Genomic DNA, 26,780 nt, shown 5'->3' with positions numbered 1-26,780 from the left:
ACACTCTGTAAAGAACAGCCCACATTCAAAGATAGAAATCATAGCAGCAAACCTTTAAAATATACATTTATTTGTTATAACAGCTGTTCGTCGATCTATTCTTTTATCAGAGCTGACTACTAATGGCACCTTTACTCTGATTCTAAAATTAAATTATACAACATATCTCACCTGTGAAAAAGGACAGACTTGACAAGTGTGACCATGTCTCTACTGGCGTTGTGTCCAGCACAAACACAGGCAACATGTATCACCTGTGGAGACATATAACTGTAAATGTCACAGTATATACTTAGAGCCAAATCTACTAAGAATGCACTGCGTCCGCTGACAGTGCCAAACAATTTCTCCACATATGCACCCGCAGCTTGCTCCCTGTTAACATAATATTCACTAAGGATATTGCTCTAATGGTATACCAATGAAAACATGCCCACAAAGTTTGACAGCTGGGACCAAATTTCGGCCTGATTTACCACACATGGTAATAGATTTGTAACCTTGCTCTGCAAGATGAATTCTCACAGTATTTGTGAGTTCACAAACTCCCGAGAATACATCTTGTAACCGAGCCCGTTGATTTCCTCTGATCTTAACAACTAGTGGTTCGGACCAATCACAGAGCAACATTGTGTTAGGGGGCGTGATATGCAGCTCAGCTGTGACGAAACCAGGAAGCCAGCGCCGACACCAGGGCAAATAAACAAACCTAACATGGACAAATGTACGCTGCAATTCTGTTCTTGCAGAATCACTCACCGTTTCCTTAAATGTTGAATAGCAAGAGGAGCTTCGTGCATTTTTAGCTGGTAAAGATGTTCGTTCAACGAGAACGAAGACGACATTTTCATCAGTGACCGTGATTGGTCAAAACAAACGTGCATAATGCCGCATCGCCCAATCAGCTCGAAGTGTTGTAATGAATGTCCCGTCTTTCCCGAGCCAATCAACGTGGAGCAGTCCTAGATTGATATTGTGGAGAACTCACTAAGTGAATCGCAATTGTAGCGATAATTGATGTTGTCTTTTGGACGAATTAGTAATTTGATCGGCGCTTGAGTAAGTCGTAATTCCCTCAATCGCCTATAGGGGCACCACGTTCTGTTTACTTTCAGGTTTGGAGAAACACAACAAATAAAATCCAAATCCTCATTTATTTATTCATAATCTGAAGTCGCCACATTCAATGTTTGTGGTTCTTTGTTTTAATAAAATAATTAATAATCCACTCTGACACAAGCACGATTGAAACTGAACTAGATTTAGAAAAACAGGCATTTATTCACTACGGTTACACATACAGAATCAAAACACTGCCTACCTAACTATCATACAGTGAAAAGAAAAGGGATAACAATTAAGCTAATAAAAATAAGAAAGGAACAATTTAACAAGGTAGAAAGGAAAGGTTTGACTTGTCAAACCTGTGAGATATTTGAAATGGAAGTTGCACCAGCGATATGTCAAATTGGCTATGAGACGTGCAACTTACTGGAGTAAGTTGAATCGAGCTAGCAGAGGGAAGGTCGATTGAAGAAAAAAATTGCTCCCAAAAAGGCAAGGCAAATTTTTTTTTTAAATGACAAAATTCACATTTGGATGAGGTGCGACGCAGCTCAGGGCCACCGGCAGATAAGGGGCGGTGCAGCTGGGCTCAAGGTGGATGTCGCTTTCAGGCGAGGTCGGGGGCTTCAGCCGGAGTTGTACTCTCGGCGCACGAGGAGCTGCCCAAATCCCGCTGCTGAGGCTGAGATCCGCTGCGTGCCTGCGTCCCTAGGGATACCAGCCGTTGAACCAGCTAGCTCCACGACGGGACGCTCGGAGGATGGAGCAGGTACTGGTTGACGCACGGGGATTGCGCGCTGCCAGAGTCTAATCTGTGGTCGCTGGGAGACACACAGGGACACGTAAAAATTTGTCGGCAACTTTGTGCCACCGAGGTGTGACGAAACCCCCCAAAAAAGAGAAAAAGAAAAAAAAGAAAAATTAAGAGCAAAAAGTCAGTCTGGCAGGAGTGCGCGCGCTGGGGTTTGGAGCACGGCGGCGGTTCGGTGCGATCGCCAAGTCCGAGACACTTGGTCATTCAGGGAACAGAGATGCCACATGGTTGAAAAACGTGGCACGTCACTGGTGAGTCCTTTTATCAGTTCTGGGCCAGACGAGGTGAAAAAGATGAATGAAGCAGGAACAGCGGGCCGGAAACGAGAGCGCTGAATAAAGGTCGCCCCGGCTGTTTTAAAGTTGTGGGGCGTGTCAGTCAAATGGGGTGCGAGTGCCGTCCCTCTTTGGCTCAACCCAAGTCAGAGACTTTTAAACTCCAAATTATTTAAATAATTAATAATTAAGTATTTAATTTGGTCAGGCTGGCAAGTCAAGTTCTTCCAAACAAATTATTGTTACACATATCAACTAATAACGCATCATGAGATCATTTCATTCTTTCCGGAGTAACTAAATAATCTTTGGGTTTAAAATCATCATTCCTGTAGAAATACATATGACATTTCTTTTTCATAGACATATATGATGTGAAACATTCAGTTGTGCGCAAGTTCACTTGTATGTGATGAATTTCTAATGTGAAATGTTTAAGATTGCTTTGTGGATGTGAGGGCAGTTCCGATCGTAACCACTTAAAGGCACTCTGGTCACGTGTAACCTCCAAGAAGGCTGGAATGTACTGACCAGGATTCCAACGGACTTTTTGGCCCATGTTGTTTTATAACTTTTGATAAGAGTTTGCAGACTGCCAGTCTGCGATGTCAGTAGGGGTGAAGATGATGCTTCCCGATAAAATACTTTGGTGCCATAAACTCTTGGTTCTGGCTGGTGACAAACAAACATTCAAATCCTGGTGAGATGGCCTGTGGTTGACTTCAAAAGAGTGTAATCTCTTTTGGAATGTCTCTGGTTTAAGAAAAAGGGGGAGAACGGAGGCATCTCACCCCACCCTAGGTTGACTAAGCGCATATTTCCAAGAGTGAAATGTTAAGGGAAGGAAGGAAAAAAAATTGAGGGTGACTTAATTTATACAATATCAATCTGGCTATTGCTAGGTTAATGAATTTGCGCCAAGAACACGGCAGTATACTAACAATTGCGACAAAGATGAAATCAGAAAGCGACGTTGGATCGAGGAGGCGAAAAAGCGTTTTCCTCATTTAGCGCCATTAAAGGGTAACTCAACAGGAAATCAGACTCTTGCTTCACCCCTCACTAAGATTTAAAATTGGCGCTCAATTTTTGTGTTGCCTGGAGGACCGTTGGGTTGCGAATGGGAAGAGGGTTGGGCGTGATCTGACTGTGATTGACAGCAGCAACTCGCTAAAAAGGCATTTAAGGAGGCGACCGAGCCGGTGAGTGGCACAGCGACTATGTCACACTTTCCAATTGACAGAGCAGCCGACTTCTTGTGTAATGAGAGGACAAAAAGCCAAATTGTGTTTATTCCCGTGTTTAACCTTAAAATGGCGCCAAAAACAATTTTTTTGCTCCAAATTTAAGCTTTCAACAAACATGCACTAAAATGTCAAAATAATGACCAGGACATGTAGAGAGAACTGGTTGACACCAGTTTATACAGTTTATCAGCAAAAAAAAAAGTTGACTTAGTGTAGAAAACATCTTAAAGCTGTAGTGCAGCGGAGAGGAATACGACGACGTCATTCATTCATTTAATGTCCATAAAATACAAAATATTGGTGCGATCATTTTTATATTTTCAGGTTCACATGGGCATACAGTATGCGGAGATGTGATCTGTGGATCACGTGGATTTTCATACAGCATCACAAAGTGTTAATTAATTCAGCTGTCATGTGAAAATTATTTTTAAAAATCCCCCCTCCCCTCCACACACAAATCCACCACGATCCCGAATCAGCTCGGCGAATGTCACCCTACGCACAGTGCATGATCTGCGTGAATAGTGGGGCGAGCATCTCTGCCTGTTGAAAGCCTTCCACAGGATCGAGGAAGCGGCAAGTTTACACCAGCCTTCCATAGACGTTGTTTGCGTTACTCAAACTCCGTGTGGCTATTAGCTCTGCCGTTAGTGAATTAGATGCTGTTTATCAATTAGTCTCATTTGTATAGATGTGGGCAATTTCAATGCCAAATGTATGCAAATGACCTCATTTGTGTATGCGCAAAAAACAAAGACGCACGGGGGCGCAACCTGGTTTATACATTTCTGCTTTGTGGTGAAATCTTACTACACAGACCTTCAGCGTGTGAATTCGGTCTGACTCCATGGGTATAAATATGATCCAGATCACATTATCAGAAAGTGTTTGCCAAAATATAATTTAAAAAATATGTCATTCCCAATGCTTAATATGAACAAGAACAACAGATTTGTCCATTGTCATTTGGTCTTCCCTTCCCTAGTTCCAGGTTAAGGCCCAGTCTATGCAGAGCTTCAGAGACACCAGCAGTGAACCTGGCAAATTTACATAATCCCCTGATGTGAAACTTCAAATTTAGCTCGTCAAATATGTATGGTATCAGTTCACTGGCTTTTTAGCAGACACATCTTCGAAAACCTGGAGCTCAGAGACAGAAAATAAGATCAAAGTGTGTGGGTGTGTGTGTGTGTGTGGGGGGGGGGGGGGGGTGCGTGTGCGTGCGTAAATTATCCTGGATTTTAGTCGCTGTCTATGCTCCTCTGCTTCCTTTAAGTTCTTATAGTATATGAACTGAAAGTATGATATATATACTGTAAATTGGGAGTTGCAAATGGGGTATTTTGAAGAATCTCATTTCTACCTGTAGATGCATTGATTTGTGATTGGATTGAACAAATGTCAAATTTTTCCCAATACTATATCGCACCACTTCCATTATATGCTACTGGCTGATAGTTCATATAAAAAACAAAACAAATAAATGACAAATTTAATGACAAAGAATCTGACAAAAAAGCACAGAAATATCTGGTGATTCTTGCATGTAGTACAGTATTATATCGCAATAATGAATCAGTGATGTTGTATTGGTGTTCATCCACATTGAATTTATATCTGTGTAACACTTACATTTTGATACAGTATGTATGCATTTCAGATCATTTGATGCTTAGATTGTATTTTGTATTTCCTTGTTTGTATATACGTGGCGGAACTTTTTTATTTATTTTTTAATAACCGTCTTCTCCTCCAAGAGTTGAGTCAGGTATACCTGGTAGATGCAATTTCTTAGTTGTTGACGCACAGCATGCACACAGATTGACATGGAAAAGTTCAGTATGTGGATTATGTGTAAATACTGAATATTAGAGATACACTCCTACATAGCTACACTGGAATAAGGGCATGGTCATTAAAAAAAAAAAAAACTTCAGCTGCAGCTGTCGGCACTGGAAATATTTATTTCAAAAGAAAATTAAAGAAACAAAAATAATTAAGGGTTAGGGTTAAAATTGTAAAAAAATAAATGAATAGACTAAAGGTCGTGAAGTCGGATCGCGTTGGAATACGTCGGGGTGAGGGTGATCGTTTTCCAGCAAATTCGACATGTCGAATCTGCGTCGGGGGCATTTGATCACTGCGATTGGCTGTTAGCAAGCGAATCAGGGCAAGAGAAGCAAGTGAAAACGCGGATAAACAGTACTCAACTCAACTTTGTTTTTTTCAGGACAGCACACGTGAATATCAAAGTCCCCCATAAAGAGGATATGATCATATTTCAACATGATTTCGGCAAGAAGATTTCCAAAGTCATTTAAAAAGCCCTTGTTGTATTTTGGAGGTCGGTAAATGACACAGCACAGCACAGTGACAGTTTGGCCGACTGTAAAGAAGGTGGCTTCAAAGCTGTGATCGATGTGGTAAATAGACATCGTTTACATTTATTTATTCATTTATTTTTAAATAGTCTTCGTTCCTCCACCTTGGCCCGACGTCCTCAGAGCGTCCAAGTAAGCACAGCCAGGCGGTAGTAATTCAATCATAGCGGTGGACTCACCAGCGACAGTCCAGTTCTCCGTCAGGCAGAGGAAATCTAAGTTGTTTTGTTTGTCAATGTCCGCGCATTTAACAGTGCGATCCTTGTCCGTCCGGCGGTCTCGAGAAAGCTCCTTCAGAAGCTGGGGGTCGGCACCGCGTCCAAAACGTGAAGGGCAGCACGGCCGAAGCTTTTCGGGTGAACTGACGATCGGTAGCAGTCAGGAGTCTACAGGTTTCAGGATACGCCACAACGTACATCCATGCGTTTGAGAACGAAAAGGGGACGAAGCTTGTTCCAGCTTCACCAGCTGACCGCCGCGTTTGCCCCGGCACCGCTGTCAACACCGGTATGAGTTGTTTACGTTTGTGTGTATTTACATAATTTTTCTACGCAACGTGCCGACGCCACAGACGTCAGATTGATGTATCTGGGCCTTAACAATGACTTACTCTGTATTGCGATAAGTGAAGCCACCAGCGACCCTCTTACGTTGCCACTCGCAAAGGCCGCCTAAATTACATTGATTTGTCTGCTACGGTTTCACGTTATTTTCTGTCTCTACGGCGAAAATGCCACCGACAAGACTACACTCGGTGAAAATACGTAGGTAGTGCCCAGAAGACGTAACTTTTGCTCTTCGCTGGTTCTTTCCAATATCTATTTGGTTATGTTTGCCCCGCCTCAGAAATGCGCTTGATGGGACTGACTCCAGACTCACCCCATGTAACAGCGATGAGTCTGGGTTACAGGCTAGTACGTCAATGCTCAAATGTGAGAACTTGTACATATACTCAGCCTGAAAAAAAGTGCTATTGGTGTATGCCTTGCTAAAATAAAACACAATTTTACTATCAATGGATGCTACACTCAACAAAGTTCCTTTTAGCATCATCTAACAAGATGCTAAATTTGCTCAAAAGAAATGAGAGTGTGATAAATAGGGGTAGATTAGAATGACTTCAGATTTATCTGTAGTTGATTGTAAGTTGAGTCGACGTGGACTTATCAATGACGTTATATTATTATTATTATTAAATTATTCAATTGTCAACTGTTGTAGCTGTCCACAACTGCTTGCATTCCACCTCCAAATACTCATAGGGTGCACTTGTCCCGCTATGACTCATCCAACTACATTCAGACCCGCTCAACAAATCACATTACTCGCTCTTTCATTCACATTTAGGCACCTTTATGGCCTCACAGTCGAAATTTATATAGCTAACACCAGTTTCACACAACTGCAAATTGCTACTGTACTATTAAAACAAAAAAAAATTGTTGTTACATGGATTGTTGCTTGAGTTCTATAAGTTCTGACTGACTGAAGCTGTGAAGTTGTCCGAGTGTGATTTGTGATTGGGTGAGTGAGTCGGATGTTGGGAAGTGGAAGAAGGACATGTGTTGTGGAATGAAAGGTTTAATGGAACATTGCTGAATGATTTAAATACAATCACCATTTTCACCATTTTGCTTTCTGCGAGGGATCTGTGTTGTGCCAAAACACAGGATTTTAGGCGTAACCGTCATTGTGGAGTGTTAAGGCTGAACTGTTGATTAATCAACAAGGCTACCCCCATAGTGTCCATATGACATGATTTAATTGCATCACCTACAAAGTTATACAACCATCACATTTGGAATAATGTCCCCAAACCAAAGAAGGTTGACACAACGCATAAGCCACCCAAGAAACAACCCTTGTACATCTAAGACTTTTATGTTGGGGGGAAAGTAAGTGAGTGTTCCTTTACCTCACACTTCTGGATGGCAGGCAATCTTGGACACTCGGTGTGGTTGTTCTTCTCTTCTGCTGTGTTGTACCCATCCTCTGATCCAGTGTCAGCAGATACACCCCACTGCTGGTTGCCATAATTTCTCTCAGCTGACTGGGTAGCAGTGCTCTGTGACTGGCTAAGCTGTAGTTTGATCTGCCTGTTCTCTTCTTCCACTTGTCGAACCCGTAAATTGAGGATGGCTCGTTCCAAGAACTGAGATGCTGGCGTGTCCGCCAAACAGGTAGGAAGGAACAGGGACCGACGATCTGTGGAAAGGCAAAATAATATATGTTTTTTAAATAAATTGTTTTTATTTTGCAGCTAAAAAAAGTAAATAAAAAAAAAAGAAGAAAAACAATACAGATTAATGAGCAAACATGTAAACCTGACTTTACAAAGCAATCTCCTCTCAAATATTACCCAACTCCAATATAATAACAAAAAACATAGGTTACATGAGACATATATATATATATATATATATATATATATATATATATATACATACACCTGCACATTCCTATTTTAACAGTTCTCTCATTTATTATTATTATTTTAAAAAGCAAGTCAATGCCATTTCTCAATATGAAGAACATAGAGTACGGTCTTGTGAAATTTCCAAGTACGGTCTTCCTTAGGAAGTAGTTGAGAATGTGCTTTCTAATGTTAGATTATTAACATTGTTTTTCTGTTTCAATTTATATATTTTTAATTGTTTTTGATATTAGTTAGATATGTTACAACTGTTCCCCATATGTTAGTTAATCTGTAGTCTTTTGTTCTTATCCTGGGGAAGTAAGGTTTCTGATTCAATCTAAATGAGGGGATGTCTGTAAATGCAATCAGAGGTCGGTCCATAAAAATCCCTTGTGCGAGAAGGCGCCGGGGGCCAATTGTTTACCCACATCTTGAGTGGATTAAGATAGGAACTGAAGTAAGATTATCAAGTAGTGTATTACACTCTGCTGACAGGAAGAATGGGGGGTGCTCTATGTCTGTAGGGGCAAAAGGTACTTCTTTGTCGATGAAGGGGGAGGGAACTGTTTTTGTATAAATGTGTGAGTGTACTTTGAGAAGGTTACACTTTTGGACCAGAGCTGTTTGAGCCAGATCCTAAGATGTCTTTCAGAAATAAAGCTGGCAAACTTCTCCAAGAGACTTCAACTTTGAGTTTTATTTGAACACGCAGAAATCAAAGAAATGATTTCCAACAATTGGTGACCCCGACGCTGAAAGGTGGATGTTCTAGATGATTGCGAGCTGCGGTGTTCACGGACGGATGGAACTTCTAGGCCTAGATAAATAAGTACGGTAAGTGGAGACTTTTATCCACGTAGGGAAGTTCTGTCTGTTTGGGATCGCTGCAACTGGTTTTCGTCTTCTAAATTGTATAATTTTTTTTACATGAGGTCTGTGTGGACAAGTTGTGGTTTGATGTCGTTCTATTGAAAGGGGGACGAGGAGTCCTTGAGTTGGGATTTTTTCCTACGACATTGAACTGTACACGTACATGGGGTGGAGCATGAGGTGACGAACGTGCTGACCCGGAACGGTTATGCGCGCGGCTGAAGAGAGAGCCATGTTTTGAAATACAGGTTGAAGTAGAAGTGTTTTATTTCGTCTTACTACGAAGGAATCGAGAGACTATGACGGTTATTGTTATGAATTTTGAGAGGATTACGGGGTGACGTGGAGATTTTTTTTCCCATTAAGGATCCAGGAGGTCATGGTAGGCGCGCGCCTGTTTTTTAAACAGTTTTGAAGCCAAAGGATTGCTAGTCATGGTAGGCATGATACTTTTGCATTAGCATCCGTTTTTACACGTGATAAGTTATTTAAAAAAAAGCGCGCCCTGTTTTAAATTGAACAGTTTTGGGGGGTCAGATTGATTGCAGCGGGGATTGGCTTGTACCGCTGTATTTGCGATCGAGAGATCACGTGATTATTTATGTATGTTCACAACATCTGTGATGTGTGTATGTTTTTGTGGGCGCCTGTGTTGTTCTTGTAAAATTGTTTAAACGTTGTCGAATAATTAAACCTATTGAACTATCATACTACAAGTGAGACGTCACTGCATAAATAAATATTAATACTGCTTGAGTAGAATAAAACTACAAATGGAGGGCGATTTCGATCGTAACACTGAATGGTTTGACCTTAATGTACTTCCGGTTCATAGTGGGAACTTAAACTTAGATGCACAAGTTAAGAATGCTTCCGGGGTTGCAGTTGAAGCGATGCCGGAAAAACATCGGCTTAAAATGAAAAAAGTATTGCTGGATTGGATGACGACTGGCCGTGACAATGGTTGGTTCCCTCCATTGACGTCCGTAGTTTGTTTAGTAGGTCTGATTAAAGCTGTGGAATTGGCATGCGTGAACAAACGACTGTCGCTGGATAAAATGGTACGACAGACTTTTGTATTTTCCTTGAGGGGTAGAATGTTGCCGTTGGGCAGTTCCGTGAACATCGCTCGGGGGGCGTTGACAGATGCTGGTGATAAGACAGTGTCTGATTCTGAGGTTAACCCGTTTACAGACTCGCCGTACAAATCTGCGGTTCAAATGCTGCAGGATTTGCAAGCACCGATTTTAACGGTAAATAGTGGTAATCTCGATGTGGATTGGGATAATGGTGACGGTGATACAACTTTTCGACCACTTCGGTCTACTTTGCAAGCCGCGGCAGACGGTTTGGCAGCTGGCGTAACCGTCTCTGTGAAAAAATTGGAGCGGGACGAATTGTTAAGACGACGTGAATGTGACATGACTGATGAAACTTCTAATGTATTGGCGAATAGCTATAAAATTGTAGACATTCAGGACAAGTTTGCTGATCTGACTTGTGCTGTGGGGGAGGTTATGGGACTACGTGACCTTAACACGACTGTCAAACTCCCGGAGGCTACTCCTAGAAAATTTGTGACTCGTTCTACAGTGGGATTGCAAGCACCCATGTTGACGAAAGTGGATCCGGCTACCGGAAATTCGGCTACAGTGTATAAACCTTATTTGCCGGCTGATCTGTGTGTGCTTGTGCAGAAACTTCCCCCGTTGCAGGCGGGTGGGGAAAATTGGTTGCGCTCGTTACAGAGAAGTGTAACGGGGCAGATTTTGACGGCTGGAGATATGCGTGCTCTTTTAACGGAGGCGTGTCCTTTATCTCAACTAGATGCGCTGATGGCTACTTCAGGAATGTCATCTTTGGGTGACGGTGAGGCATTGTCACGTGAGGATTATTTAACGCTGTTTGGAGCGCTTGGCGGATTGTTTCCGTTTCCGGGGGTGATCATATCTGATTTGATGTTTGCTCCAAAAGTTGATGAGGGGTATGCGAAAGAAATTTAATCAAAAACTGACAAACATAAGACTACTGAATTACAATTGGCAGCTATACAATTACAAACTTTGAGAAAAAAAAAGGAGACTTTTGCACTCCCGGCGTCTACTGTTGACTCATCGCCTGTGGTTGTTTCTGGGTGTGCTATGTATCAATTGAGATCAGCTATCAGCCGGGACCAGTGTTTCAATTGTGGACGATTTGGACACTGGGCGAATACTTGCCGACATCAACTACGTGGGAGAAGCAGGGGTGGCAGGCGTCTACAGGGCAGACGCGGCTATTACCAGCCAAGGGGACGTGGTTCACGAAATGTTCCTCCATGCCTAACTTCATCCCAGCTGCAGTATCTGCAGGTGCCAAATCAGCGGTTCCTGCCGCCACCTAGCGGACAGTTTCCGCAATGATGGACTCCAGTCAGGTTAAAGGACATTCAACAATTAATGATTTTGTGTCAGTGGGAAATGGTTCCGCAGACAAGGCGGCGGAACAGGCAGCGGGTTACGGCCCAACATTACAAATGAGCGAAGGTGAATTAGAAAAAGTGTTGGCAAATGATGGTGAGCGAAGGTGAATTAGAATAAGTAATAACCACAGAAACAATTAAGCTGTGGCAGGAGAAGGCCAGTCAGGAAGTACAGAGGATGTGCGTAGGTATTTGTGGGGTTTGAGAAAGTGGGAGACTTGTTGAGTTAGGTGGGGGCTACCCTGGTGGATTGTGAATTGTAAGTGAGACTTGGATATTGGGAGATTTTGTTTGATTTTCTTCAATATCCTTAACTGTAAGTTGGTTTTGGGTAAGTTTAGACTGGTGTGATGATGGCGTTGGTATGTCAAATAGGAATGTGGTGAAATGGGTTTTGCGATGTGATGAATGCTAAAAAAAAAAATCCGCTCCCCCTCTGAATGGGAAAAAGAAAAAAAAAGAGAGAAAAAAGGGGGGGCTGTGTGTGTGAGTTGGGGATTCGTCATGTGTCCTCGTAATGTGAGTTTTTCTCTTTTCTAGGTAAGAGAAGAATGATAAAACATAAAATAAGTAACAGTTTTTGAAGGATGTTGCTGGGTTCTTGTAGAAGGATATTAAATTAGTGTTTTGTTTTTGTTATTTTTTTAGTGACTGAAATTGACAGTCTTTTATACTATACTACTTTTGATAAAGACGATAAACTTGTTAACTTTCTCTTTTCTGGGCAATTGAAACAAAAAGAATAATGATGAAATAATAGCATTTTGTATTGAGCTATATTGAGTTAAAATAATTATCCCTATATCTGTACAGCTGTGGCTGGATTTAGGATAGTTGAATAAGAAGTTGTAAATGTTTTTGAAGTCAACATAATAATTATGATGTTTAATATTTGTTTTTTCTCTGAGTGTGTCATTTCAGAAACTGATGCTTAAGTTCCAAAGCAGATGGGGGTTTGATGACTATCTGCAAACGGGATGCGCCCAGCTCTGCTGATACGTTGTATTTGCAAGTATTTCTAGTGGCTATTTTTAAGGGCTTTGTCTGAAAACAAGTTATGTGATAGTTGAAATATTTTTGAGAAAACAGGAAGTGAACTATCTTGCTATGATCCCACCATCCTCAGTCTGGCATTTTAAATGCATTGTATCAGAAGTGAGCATTTTTTGGTCAGGTGAGCTCCCAGAAGGGCCGATATGTGTCATCAGGTCCACAATTGCAGACAGCAACCTCCAGCGTCTGGATGTACGTGACAGGAGTCAAAGAGCTTCACGCCGCAGCACAGTCATTCTCCTCCTGTGCCTACAGACAATCATAATGCTCAAATTCCTCAATGCTCAATGACTGTGTACATGCCTCATTCCATTGACTTCTCCCCTATGGCTGTTTGGCCTCCAGAGGAAATCTCAATGCCTGAACATTGCCTGACACAGCCGCCGCCCTGCTGGCCAGGACTGAACATTGAATCCTAAAAGATGGAGGTCCGAATGGGGTGCGATCCTTGCTCAAAGAAATGCTACACGAGTGGTATGCAAGGCATTTTTAATGTGTTGGATGGGGAACTGTGATCTATAGAAAGGTATTTCAGGAAATTAAACGTGACATATGTGAATTTGAAATGAGGGATTGGGAAAAATTAATTTCAATCTTAGTTCCTCTATTTTATTATTGAGAAGGGCCTACTAAATTTTTGCCTATTTTCTTGGGATAATCAGTTTCTGAATTGGTACAATGGGAATTTAACTAATACGATACGATATACTTTTGTTTTCCCTGTGGGGAACTTTTTCCTGGGCTCCGTCCAGCTGCAGTTAAAGTTAAAGAGGAAGTGCAGCATTAATTAGAAGATTTCCCAGAAGTCTTCACAGGAGTATATGTTATAAATATATATATTATCTAAGTATATGTTCTATATACATAATATTGATTCATACATCTTATCATACTGAGTTAATGTTATTTAACAAATAACTGCGAGTTTGATGATTAATTTGCGATTATTATTTTTTTTCTCACAGCACTGTGATTTATAAATCCCAGAGATATTTTTTGTGCTGTGTTTTTACGAGCCCCACTAATCTGTAGAAGAGGTGAGGTTGATTAGCAGTTTGAGAATCATTTTTAATTTGCTTAAATCTTCGAGTATTGTTTTTAATTTTTATTTCTGCTTTTGATTATAAACCTTTGTTTTACTCGTCAAGAGGGTAGATATTTGTAGGTATTGTGTAATTTGTATCCTGGATTAGATTAATGTGGTTACCTCTATTTTTTCATGTCCCCAAAGTTTTCACATACTAGTGTTTTAGATTATATCTGCTTGTGCTATTTTTTTGCAGTGCCCTGCAGCTATCTCGGTTGCCTCACAATCTGATTTTGAGAGTTGTGAATTTTATGACGTCTTTTGCCGTAGGCTATAGTCTGATAGTCCTTATTTATGAGCTACCGGAGTCTTGGTGTGTCTTCCCTTTGATGTACCACGCGTGTTTGTAAAGATCTGTAGATCTTTGCCAAAATGAGGGAGAAATGAACAAAAGGACAATTCATGTTTAAGAAATTAACCAATGTAGACGAATTAGAAAATTAAAAACAAAATTAAAAAGGTTGTGGGGTATCGGCCTACACTCCAATTGACAGGGTGAGTTTGAATGGGATAATCCACAGTCTGAATTTGAAGAAATCTACAGGGAGCAAAACAAGAGCACAGAAAAGTAAATTTGCAGCGGGAAAGAGGAAAATATCGCCAATGAAGGTAATTATATTATATTATATCTTTTATCTCAGAAAAATGTAACGTTTGGAGCCCAGTGTTTGCAAAAGAGTATTTATGATATGAATATATGTGAACTTTTCCCAGGATGTCACGGTTCGGCCGGTCGTGAGGTTCTGGGTTGAGATTATATGATATGGTAGTAAAATGATTCCTTTCAGGACGGTGAAAGGCACAGTCATGCAAATTTAGAACAGTAAATGTCGAGGTAAAAAATTACCTACAATTATATGAAATCTATTTGAAAAATAAATATTTACAAGCTCTGTCTGTTGTATTAATGAATGAGTGAATGTCATTCAACTCAATCAAAGGCTGGGCTCTATTTCAATGTCACAAAAATAGATCCTTTCCTGTTCCAACAGTGCAGGACCTACGGATCTTAATCAAATAACATTTACTAATCCCAACTAACAAAAACTATCAGGGTTTTTCCTCCAAATAAAATTTAAGTGAGTTTATGAGAAGACTAAATGAACATGTTTCGCTCTCAGGGTGATGACAGAAAGGAGAAGGAGACAACATTCCACAACTGATCTACAAGGCTGCCGGAAACGTCCCAGGCTCAGCTATCTCATCAACTGATGATCATCAATCTCATCACCTCCAACTGGGAGCCACGTCAGCTGATGACCCAATGTCCGGTTCCGGAGCTGCCGTTTGAGGACATCATTCGACCTTATTGAACGGAGGTCAAAATCAAGTGCCTTTTCTTGGGCAATCATTCCACGAAGAGTCACATTTTCGGGCAGAATAATCCCGGTGACAGATCGAAGAATTTGGGTAGTCTACACCAGATTCTTAAAGAAGAGAAAAACTATTGTGACACTCTTTCCACTCAACAAAGAACTTCATCACAAGATGGCTGAGAGAAGAGAAAACATCTTCAAACGCTGTCACATCATGACACTTCTTTCCATGTTAATCTGATTTGGTATTTTCCTTTAAAAACAATGTCTAAAGGTGTTGAACTCTGAAGAGTTCAAATGAGGGAATGTTAGATTATTAACATTGTTTTTCTGTTTCAATTTATATTTTTTAAATTGTTTTTGATATTAGTTAGATATGTTACAAGATATGTTACAAGATATGTTCCCCATATGTTAGTTAATCTGTAGTCTTTTGTTCTTATCCTGGGGAAGTAAGGTTTCTGATTCAATCTAAATCAGGGGATGTCTGTAAATGCAATCAGAGGTCAATCCATAAAAATCCCTTGTGCGAGAAGGCGCCGGGGGCCAATTGTTTACCCACATCTTGAGTGGATTAAGATAGGAACTGAAGTAAGATTATCAAGTAGTGTATTTCACTCTGCTGACAGGAAGAATGGGGGGTGCTCTATGTCTGTAGGGGCAAAAGGTACTTCTTTGTCGATGAAGGGGGAGGGAACTGTTTTTGTATAAATGTGTGAGTGTACTTTGAGAAGGTTACACTTTTGGACCAGAGCTGTTTGAGCCAGGTCCTAAGATGTCTTTCAGACTCTGAAATAAAGCTGGCAAACTTCTCCACAAGACTTCAACTTTGAGTTTTATTTGAACACGCAGAAATCAAAGAAATTATTTCCAACACTAACAATGTGATTCTCTTTGTAAATTGGAACAGCTGTGTACTTGTTAACTTACTCTTCGATTCTGACATTCTGCGATAGCAGCACAATATGCATCTTGGGATATTTTCATAGCCGAGCATTCACAAGCAACCACCAATGCATCCTTGGTTTAAGCTAGCTGACAAGAACAACATCCGGGTATTCCATGCGTTCTTGCTGTTGGCGTACTTTCAATAGGGTTGATCTTAAATTCCGTCACGTTTTGTCATTAATATGCATATTGCATAAGGTACGAACTTTCTAACAAACAAGCAACACCCGCATGCGCGTCATTTTGAAAGAGGACGACGTCCCAGGCATGAAATATCAACATGGTTCAATCAACAAACTTGATGTGGAACAGCTTAAGCGGTGGTTGACATGCAGAAACCTCAAAGTGGGCAGAAAGAAAGCTGTTTTAGTAGAAAGTTAAGATTTATTGTACGATCATAACTCGTACTCCGGTGCAACCCAGCTAGCTGCTAATGTCTAATTTTCACGCAAGCGAAACACATTGAAGTCACAATTTTCATTTGAAGATGTGAAGCCTACCTTTGGGCTGTTACTTTTTGTCCAAAATGTACAGTATTTCCTTTTACATAGGCCAATGTTTTGTCATAGCTGAGGCAGTGTAATACGAACAATAGCTTGCCCCAACACTTCTTCTACTTTATGTCTTCAAAAACTACAAGTACTTGTACTGAGATATATAATTTAAACTGGACAGCCTTTCATAAGATGTTAGTTAATGATTATGTATTTGCAGTTTTTATTTATTTACAATTATTTGTGTATCCCACTTAAGCCAAATTAAATTAAAATCCTGTATACCCATATGTTGTTAAAACAGGTTTTTCAGGGAAATGTAAATGATCATTCATAGCAATTGTAAACATGCACACATAAGGCTTCAACTTAATACCTAAGTCAAATAAAAAATAATACAAATGGAAACATAACACTGTTAGTTGTGGGGTCCCCCAGGGCTCTGTGATTGGTCCAAACCTCTTCAATATCTACATGCTTCCCCTAGGTCGTGTCAAAAGCAGGCATGGACTACAATTCCATTGCTATGCTGATGACACACAACTCTACTTCAAAGTCACCCCAACCTTCACGTCCCCCTCCTCTGCCACTCAACTGGACTCCTGCCTGGAGGAGATAAAGGCTTGGATGAATGAAAACTTTCTGCAGCTTAACAGCTCCAAAACAGTAGCTATTCATATAGGCACCCCACACCATCTTCGTTCCTCCCTCGTTTCCTCTGTTTCCATTCTTAGCCATATCTTTCCCCTGTCCCCTTCTGTGACTAACTTGGGAGTCAGATTTGACCCACATCTTAGCTTTGAGAACCATATCAATCATATCTGCAAAACGTCCTTCTTTCACCTCCGCAACATTGCCAAACTTCGGCCATCTCTCTCCCGTTCTGCTGCTGAGAGGCTTGTCCATGCCTTTGTCTACTCCAGTTTGGACTACTGTAACCCACTTCTCATCAGGATCCCTGGCAAAAGTCTACAAAGGCTTCAATATGTACAAAACAGCACTGCCCAAGTCCTGATGAGAGTGCGGAAATATGAGCACATCACCACCATCCTACGCACTGGCTTCCCATACATTTCCGTATTGAATACAAACCATTTTCACCCCCATCACTGTCTGCACGGTGTAGCCCCCACCTACCTCACCGAACTCCCAACTGCACTGTCTGCGCCCGCCCAGGACTCTGCTCAGGACTATGGGCGACAACGCTTTCCAGTCTGCGGCTCCCCGTCTGTGGAATGCTCTCCCAGATCACCTCAGAGTATTTCCTCTTTGTTGGCGAAGCAAATATGAAACGCAAAATTGTATGCCCCGTCATATATTTCTCAACTCAAGATTTTTTCCCTGTTGTGGTCCCTGGTCTTGACATGGTACAGGCCAAGTTGGAAGTCAATCTGTATCCTGTAAATGTGCAAACAATTGGCAACAATTGGATATTCACAAATTAATAATGCCCTTCCTGTACTTTTTAACATATGGCTCCAAGAGTTTTTGTAGGTCTTGAGCTCCTTCATATCCCTCCAAATGTTTTCTGAATTGAATACAACCAGGGCTGCTTCTTTTTAATTTCTAGGGGGCACTAGTAAGTCATTGCTTTTAGAAATCTCACATACACTCAAAAAAATTGCTCATTTTGCCAGGTCAGATGTGTGTGCCAATTTTCATGAGTTTAGGTTTAGGTCCTCAAAATCAGCATTGTTTTGTTGTGGAACAGTGTGTTACAATGGCAACAGCATTTTGCTAAAACATATAAACTTCATGTTGTAACATCATAAAGGCTTGAACACTCTTCTGACCATATATGAGGCAGATCCGGTCAACACGCTTAGAGAAAAACGTCAAAGGAAAAAAATCATGTACAGTATTTCTTTTTGCCAGTAGGTGGCGCTACCACTACAATGAAATATAAGTTCATTGATGTCTTCAGCCTCGGACTCTCATCAAATGTGTGAAATTTTGAGAAGATAGGATCATTTGAGTCAAGTTAAAGCAGCTTTCATTGTTATGTTGCATTGTCAGACTTTACAACACCATAACGGCCATTCGTATCCATATTCAGTCGGACACATGATCAACATCTTAAGGCTTTTTTGACAAATTTTCAATTGAATTAATTCAATGGGCTTGGCACAGTAGATAGAATTGTGAAAACTGTATTTATTTGTAACCACTAGGTGGCATATGTATAACTGATTATCATCATATACTATAGATGCGTTCAGGTCGTGACTATTAACATACATGTGAAGTTTAGGATTTTTTTGCAGCATGCACACGGGAATTATTCATTAGAATTTCCTCCTTTGTGGTGAAGCAAATATGAAATGCAAAATTTGATGCCCTGCCCCCGTCATATAGTATTTCGAAAACTCAAGATTTTTTTACCCCAGTTGTTGTCCCAGGTCTTGAGATGGTACAGCCCAAGTTTGAAGTCAATCAGATGTATTGTCTATGACAGTGGTTCTCAACCCAGGTCCTCGGGTACCCCTATCCAGCCAGTTTCCCAAGTCTCCCTCAGCCAACACAGCTGAGGATCGTTATCAGACTTCATGCAGAGCTGGCTGATTAGCCGATCATTTGAAACACCTGTGTTGCATGGGAAACAGGCTGGACAGGGGTACCCGGGAGACCGCGGTTGAGAATCACTGGTCTACAACAAGGAGGCAAATGTATGACCCCTGTAAATGTGCAAAAATGGGCCAAAAGTGGGCATTCAAAAATTCATAGCTCACTTCCTGTGCATTTCAGAATATGGGTTCCACTTACTTTTTTGTACATCTCAATGTGCTACACGTGCCTGTTTTCCCTTTTTCTTTCCACCAACACACCTGATTCATGATCAGGATCGTTATCAGGCTTCTGCAAAGCTTGCTGATGAGCTGCAGGCTGGATAGGGGGGCTCTTGAGGACCGGACGAAAGCCAGTTTCAATGTATCCTCACAAGTTACTTACCGTATAGGCCGTTCGTCTACACGATGGTGCGGTTTCGGAGCTTGAAACCAATCACTTTTGAAACCAGGCTCCAGAGTGGAAAGATTTCAATACGCGCCCCGTACGCGTCCGTCTGGACACCTTATGCAGGATACTCCTCCAGCGATGACGTAATGGTCGCAGCTCGATGATGACGCATTGTCGCAGATTGATGACGTATGCGCCAATTCTCGCGCGCGAACCGTCAGTCTATCAACAACATTGGCGGATAGCCGTGTCGTAATCGTTTTGCGCGGAGTCCTTAGCTTGCTTATGCTTTTGCAGCAAAATATTTTGCTTCTTTATTCCCACATTGAACAAGTGATGTTGTACTTGAATCACCCACCATTGTCACTTCTCCTGTGTTCATCATTTTCATGTTGTTTTGATACATGTTTGTTCTGTAGATTGCAATAAAGTTTAGAAAAAAAGTGCCCGTCTTCTTCGCTGATTCTTTTTCTACGCTTTCCGTTAACTCCCTGTGGCTGCGCTACAGCGCCACTCCAAACTTGACATATACATTACAGCCGTTAAACATCCTATTTTGTTAGTTTTCGTTAACTAAAATAATTATAAAATGTTTTGTATTCTGATTTGATCACGTCCACAATGACAATACTCTCCAAAATGTAATAGCCTGAAACTATCTGCACATACTATAATTCTCTGTGTAAATTTGTACTCACTCTTTAGGTTTCCAGATAGCAGGTAGAGCCCAGTAAGGAGCACAATGGTCATTAAAGACACTACTAAAAGCTTCAGGCGTCCACGGCAAAGCAAGGTCATGATGGGATGGCAACTGAGAGCTGAAGGCCAGAGGTCAAGGGTGATGATGGGTGTGGGATGCATGTAGATGCAAACTCAGGTAGGGGGCATATTTTTATCTGTGAAGAACAAGAAACATAACCTTTAAACATATTATACACAATACAATACACGCCATTGATTATGCCCATAGGGTTTGACATAAACGGTGGCCCAATGGCCCTTGGCAACAATGCCACTGTATCAGACCATACCCACCTTCTGACACTGGCCCAGACATAACTCGTCCAAATTTCACGGCGGGCCGCCGAAAAGTGTGCATAAGTGATTTTTTTTTTTTCAGACCACATTTTTTTTCATGCAACCCAGCAGAAACGGGATGTTGTGATGACACAACAACAAAAAGAAAGTAAGGAAAGTGGAATACATCACAGACAATAGTATAAAAAGTGTAAAGGAGAGGTGAATAAAAGACTCACAATGACAAACATGCAAACAAAACTAAAGGCTTAGAAGTGGAGGCACACTACCATTTCCACCGCCTAATGCTTATAAACCCAGCCATGACATAAAGATGAAGGACAAGAAAAATATAGAGTAAGACCTCAATCCTCTCATTCCGTTTTGTTTATCTTACCAGAGTTACACTGATATTCCTGAGTTCTAATTGTAGCTGTAAAAACAAAGATTCTTAGCTAATGTATCCTTAGATTGCTGAACAAAGCCATGGGTGCTGGTGAAGGGTCCACAAATAACATGGTCAAATGACGGTAAATGAAAGTAGCTGTGTAAGACACCAACCATACAGAGTTGATGATGGGCGGTTGCTAATCAAAATCTGAATCAGAGTAGCTTGATTGTCATTGTACCAGAAGGTGCAACGAAAGTGAATAGCAGCTTCAATGTGCAGAAACAACAAACAAAACAGAATAAATTCCAATATAAAAACATTTGACTATATATTAGGAGTCTTTTTTTGTGGAGGTAGAATTTGAATGAGGTATTTCTTTTTTACAAGTTTGAATTCAGTTTTGGGATAGCCCTTGGGAAGAAGCTGTCTCTGAGTCTGTTTGTTCTGGCTTGTTATGCCCTGTAGCGCCTGCCAGAGGGCCACAGATTTGAAGAGGCTGTGGTGGAATGTGTCCTTCACAATTTTTTTCGGCTTTACTAATACCCTGGTCAGACTACAAGAAAATAGTCCGATTCTGACCCGACAGTAGTGTTAATTTCCTCAACATCAACAAAACTAATCAAAAATAATTTCGTCAATGCACATGTTTCATCGGACTAAAACAGACTAGACTAGAGTAAAACCCTCATTAATAAACAATAACTGGGACTGAATCAGTATGCATTTTTATCGACTCATGAAGACGAGACGAAAATGTACTTCACTTAATAAGCGGTTAAATGATTATCTTGACTAAAACTAGTCTAAAACGTTGACAGTTTTTGTTGACCAAAACTGGACAAATAATGTTTTCTTGGACTAAAATGAAGTCTAAAATGCTAAATTTATAGTCAACTAAAAATGTACTTAATAAAAACCGGATGAGGTTGACTATGATTGAAAACTAACAAGTGTGATTGAAACTGGACTAAAACTAAAACTACATTTAAAAATGGCGGATAAAATTAACACTACCTGACAAACGTGTCGCAGACAAACGTGTCGTGACTCGTGAATGATTTTGAGTTGTCTTGACGTAGTGTCGCCCGTGTATTGTGACCCACTCTTTAGGCAGAACAGAACAACAACACATCGTTAATTGTCCTAATCTGAACGATGATTCCTGTGAGTTTTGGAATATTTGATCATTTATTTGTGTGAGCTACTATTATCAGTGCAAACGATGAAACTGAATATATCAGGGAGGCAGGGTTTTGAGAGACCAAATGCAATCCCTCTCACGTATACTGTAGAAGAAAATAATGTACAGTTTACTTGAACTACTACAACAACTACAACCAATTTCTCTTGTCACTCACAGTAAAACGCCAACACAACTTTCAACATGTTGCTCTTCAGCTATGCTTCCCACTGTGATGTTTGGTCACAGAACATATAACAACAAACAAAAGGCTCCTGTCACCTATTGTCATTCGATGGAAGACTACTGTCAAACAGATTAGTACAAAGAATCATATTCAACTCGTGCTTTATTTGGCAAAGCCACCAGGTTGGAAGAAGTGACCTTTGTCCTTACCTGTATATTTCTTCTCCAAGACTTGGTATAACTCCAACATGAAGTTACTTGTTCAGTGAGCTGCAGACACAAAATCAATTGATCTGCCTCCTGCTATTTAATGCTCATTTCCATAGTGTCTTGGTCTCAAACAATAAATTCCACAGGTCTTTTATTTGGCTCTTGAAGACTTTTGTCCCACTTCTACAACTTATGTTGCTGTCTCATACTCTCATTTCCTTTCCACTCTAGAACGCCTCCCACTCCTCCACCTCATGCACAAAAATGCTATAAATTGCCTCCACCTCCAAGGGGGAGGACTCTGATTTCAGGACCCTCTCCTCCCTCCCGTTCTCATTTCAGCTCCTCTGACAAATGGGAAGAGATTGGCGGAAAAAAGGAGAAACAACAGGAAGAAAGGAGTGGTGTCACCTTGCATATTGTCAGCAATACAGGAGGTGCACTTTGTGGGATTCCTTTATAGCTGTGGTATGCAAAGTCTTTGAGAAAGAAAAGCCAAGGCTTTCTTTTACTATCACATTTGCAGGTGTCTACCACATTTTTGGGTATATTTCTTGCAGAGCCTTGTTCAGTCTCACACAGAGATGAAAGAAAAAAATGTCACTCTTGACTCAAGTTAAAATGTCATGGTAATACTGTAAAAGTAAAAGCCTTCGATTTATTTACCTACCTTTTCCAGGTGTTTAAGGGCTTAACTGTTAACATGTGCAAGGTGCTTGCTGCTTTGCTGCAATTCAAAATGTTAATTAGTAATGAACTGTAACGTCATAGGGATTATATATATATATGTGTGTGTGCGTGTGTGTGTTTGAAAAAAATTCATTCATGTAAATGAACATAGCACCCAATAATAATCAAAGATACACAATAATGTGACCCTCCAGCACGAAATCAAACAGAAGACACACATAATTATGCCTGACGTATGACGCTTCAAACACCATCAGTTACTTGATATTAACAATACATGCTCTGAAGCACCATTTTAAATTGGTGTGATCCAGGTCTGAAACAAGCTTCAAGGACTTTCATTTGACCATCACTAAATCATACAGGCTACCAGATAGTATACTTTGTGCTGTATTTGTTGAACAGAAGTATAATTATGTTTTGTTAAAAGAGGACTTGGTTTTGGAAATTATATAGAAACTGGGGGCTATAGTCACGGCTTGTGTAAGAGTGAAGACCGTTATCCCGATTGACTGGAAAAAGGTGTCCGGTTTATTCCCTTCCCTAAACCCTCAAACAACTATGAAAAATGTCTGCGCTGGATCAAACTTTGTGGAGGATCACACGACCGCATGCAAAATTACCAGAAACTACTACGTCTGCACTAAGGTAATGTTCTCCTTCACTTTAGCAAACTTTAATCAAACTGTACTCATGTCGAAGGGCGCTGCTTGTCGCATTTTGTGGACAGGGAGGGGCGTGCCACAGTAAGATCAATTGCCACACGCCGTTTGAGTGATACAAATAACGTCTACTGGAGGCTGATTTAAACTTGGCGCTATCATTGAAAACCGCCGGTCCACAGTAGCAGCGACTGGCATATGGAGAAGACCTCGTCATGCCAGACAGAGCCGCTCACCTACACGGAGATCATATAATGTACGTAAGGTTTGCCATAGGGGGAGAGAGGGGGAGTTGGGGAGAAAACATGACGTACCACCACCCCCAATTGTATGAGCAATCGTACCCTGGCCTTTGAATTGGTGGATTATCTCATTTCCATTTAATTATTTCTATTATACTAGGTGGTTTTTTTCCTCGATCAGCAGAGGTTGGTCAAATAGCCAAAAGTTTAACTCAAGCAAGAGTACAATTCCTTTGGAAAAATACGATTCAAGTAGAAATTAAAAAGTATGCCTTCAAATAAATACTTAAACGCAGAATTCCCCAATCCTGGTCCTGGTCCTCATGGTCCTGCAGGTTTTAGATGTTTAGAACACACCTGATTCAAATAATCCTCTTATCAGCAAGCCTGATAATGATCCTGATATTTAGGGTATTCACAAGAAACAACCAATGCCGCCTTGGTTTAAGATAGCTGACAGGAACAACAATCTGGTATTCCGTGCATTCTTGACTGATGCGTACTTTAAATTGAAACAGACTGAAGTTTCACGAGATCACACAGACCTGAGGACGGACAAGAACCCATATTGAGAAACATCTTTTGAGTAGAGGAAGTAGCGTCTCGCGAGCTAACCCCCAGAAATACTTAAGCAGAGATGAACAAACATGGTGAAACTTGCACGCAGCAATACAACTTTGGGGCAGGGAGGAAACAGACTACTTATTAGCGTGGTAAGTGACATGAATATAATGTATTTTATCGACAGTAGAAAATAAGTGGAAATTTTGTCTATTTACGTTATGGCGTCAATGCGTCGTGTACTGTATAAGGGAGTAACTGCCTCCTCACGCATGTTAATGGGTTATTCCAAATATTTCAGAAACTGATATTTTGACCATAACTCAAATATTGATAGCATGTAATTGTAGTCAGTGGCGAGCAATTTGATAGACAGGATAGGGAACGAGGCAGCACGACTGAATGTTGACCTATGTAAACACATGAAAATGACATGAAAATGACATGAAAATGACATGAAAATGACAATATTGAGTCAGGAAAAAATATATTGTGTTCATTTTATTTATCAAATGATAATTCAATATAGTAATTATTGTGACATGTGTAGCGATTATTTGGGCTGCTGTAATGGCTTATGAGAAATTCAGACAGTACTGAGGGGAGTTGTAATTTCCTCCGCAACCTCGGGGGCACCACGTTGACTTTGCTTGTTTGTAGGACCAAAATAAACAATACAAATCCTATTATCAAGTATTCATAATCTGAAGTTTCTACTTTAGTTAATCATGGAGTTCTTTGCTTTCATAAGAGAATTACTAATCCACACAGTAAACACAAATGATTTGGCAGAAATTGAATTTCTAGACAACAAATTTATTTAGTAAACACACATATATCAGCCTAACCTATTAATGAAACGGAATACAAATGCGAATCAAAGATAAAAAGAAAACTTGCAACCTAACTAAGATAAAAGAAGGTAGATGAAAAAGGTAGATGGGGGATAAAGATGGATGTTGGAATAAAAGCGTTGCACCACTAGTATATGATCATCAGATTGCAATGGAGGCACAACTCACAAACGGCTTCAGTCGCACAGGAGAGAGAGAGACTCGAGCGTCGATCCTCAGTTGACTGCTGGAATGCTGCCCGTGAGTCTCTGGCTGCTGGTCAGGTGCGCGTGCGGCGTGGAGGCACGGCAGGTCCTTGTGTGACGCACGTCCAGCTGGAATGCTGCAGCAGGTCCTTGTGTGGCGCTGCGGGGGCGCCTCGGACTCACAGTTGGAACAGACATGCGCGTTTTGGTGACGCACGTTGTGACTCAAGTCCGGGGCTCAAAAGAAGAAGCCGTGTGGTCACCCTCAGCGACCACGTTTCTTGTGATGATCAGGAAAAGTTCATGGGGCCAGACGTGAGGTGGAGGAGTTGCAGGAACGAGAGAGTCCTTGAGCAGTTCAGGGGGCAGAGAGTTGAGGAAAAGAGTTGCAGGAAAGAGCGTCAGGAAAAGAGAGAGAAGTTCCTTCGTGCGCTTGGTTTTAAAGCTGTGTCAGCAGGGGGGTCGGGCCGTAGACCAAGCTTTTTTTGGGATAGTATTTGATAATTTTGGATCAGAATTGACAAACCAGATGCTTCATTTATCATTCTGAACACATTTCAAACATTACCACGATCATAAAATTATTGAATCCGCTAAGCTTACTAATTAGCTAAACTTTTAAAATTACACACATCATTCATTTGAGATAGACATACAGGTTGTATACAAAGTGTTAAGTTATTAACATTGTTTTTTAGTTTTAAATTATATTTTAGTCGTTTATAATTATGTTAACTCAGTATGGCTGTATGAATAGACCTATATTCTTATCTGTGTTACTTTCATGAGAAAGAGCAACGGGTCTGTCTATTCATTCCGTAATCTAAAGGGAGGTTCCGGGGATTTTGCTGTGTCACCAAGGGAGTCAGGCTTATTATTATTGTATTCTTTTAATCTGATTTATATCCATGGGAACGGATTCTCTTGTATTCAGTTGTAACCAGGTGTGTTGTGGGCTGACCTTTTTCTGAACCCTTTTTGTGAATAAATAACGATGTGAGCTGGAGAGAGAGCCACATTTGAACAGAGACATCGCTTGGATAGTTTTGTCTTATGTGGACCAGAAGCTTCTGGTAATTAAAACCTTTGCAAAGGAACTTCTTCAACAGAATCTCACCATTCAGTTAATTGAACACGCAAAGAGTACAATACTTAATATTGTCTACTCTAACAAATGGTGACCGCCGACGCTGAATTATAACGAATGGTCTCCTCCG

At 40.8% G+C, this 26,780-nt stretch overlaps 1 protein-coding gene, 1 long non-coding RNA gene and 1 pseudogene across 4 annotated transcripts in view; 2 read left to right on the top strand and 1 right to left on the bottom strand.

Moving 5' to 3' along the window:
- Window positions 1–15,815, top strand: part of LOC147178121 (uncharacterized) — a 51,370-nt gene extending 35,555 nt beyond the window's left edge. The window contains exon 4 of the long non-coding RNA XR_015094314.1: window positions 14,794–15,815. This is a non-coding gene — a long non-coding RNA (uncharacterized LOC147178121). The remainder of the gene's footprint in view (window positions 1–14,793) is intronic.
- large2 (LARGE xylosyl- and glucuronyltransferase 2) overlaps window positions 1–26,780 on the bottom strand; it is a 102,438-nt gene that overhangs the window by 49,068 nt on the left and 26,590 nt on the right. For 2 of the 3 annotated variants that reach the window (XM_086070623.1, XM_086070624.1), the window contains exons 2-4: window positions 20,084–20,281; window positions 7,701–7,990; window positions 172–254 (exon numbers count right to left, since the gene is read on the bottom strand). In XM_086070623.1, coding sequence (XP_085926749.1) covers window positions 172–254; window positions 7,701–7,990; window positions 20,084–20,246 — 536 coding nt within the window. In that variant the 5' untranslated portion in view covers window positions 20,247–20,281. Of the gene's footprint in view, window positions 1–171; window positions 255–7,700; window positions 7,991–20,083; window positions 20,282–22,369; window positions 22,595–26,780 lie in introns of those variants that run through there. The other variant, XM_086070622.1, reaches the window with a different exon arrangement.
- LOC147178120 (uncharacterized) lies at window positions 16,905–18,958 on the top strand (annotated as a pseudogene).

Source organism: Leptonotus elevatus, chromosome 3 (assembly GCF_054856555.1).
Source record: "Leptonotus elevatus isolate MCC_2025b chromosome 3, RoL_Lele_1.0, whole genome shotgun sequence".
In the NCBI taxonomy this organism is placed as follows: domain Eukaryota; kingdom Metazoa; phylum Chordata; class Actinopteri; order Syngnathiformes; family Syngnathidae; genus Leptonotus; species Leptonotus elevatus.
The sequence above is the reverse complement of the archived record's forward strand: the minus strand, read 5'-3'. Positions and strand labels throughout refer to the sequence as shown.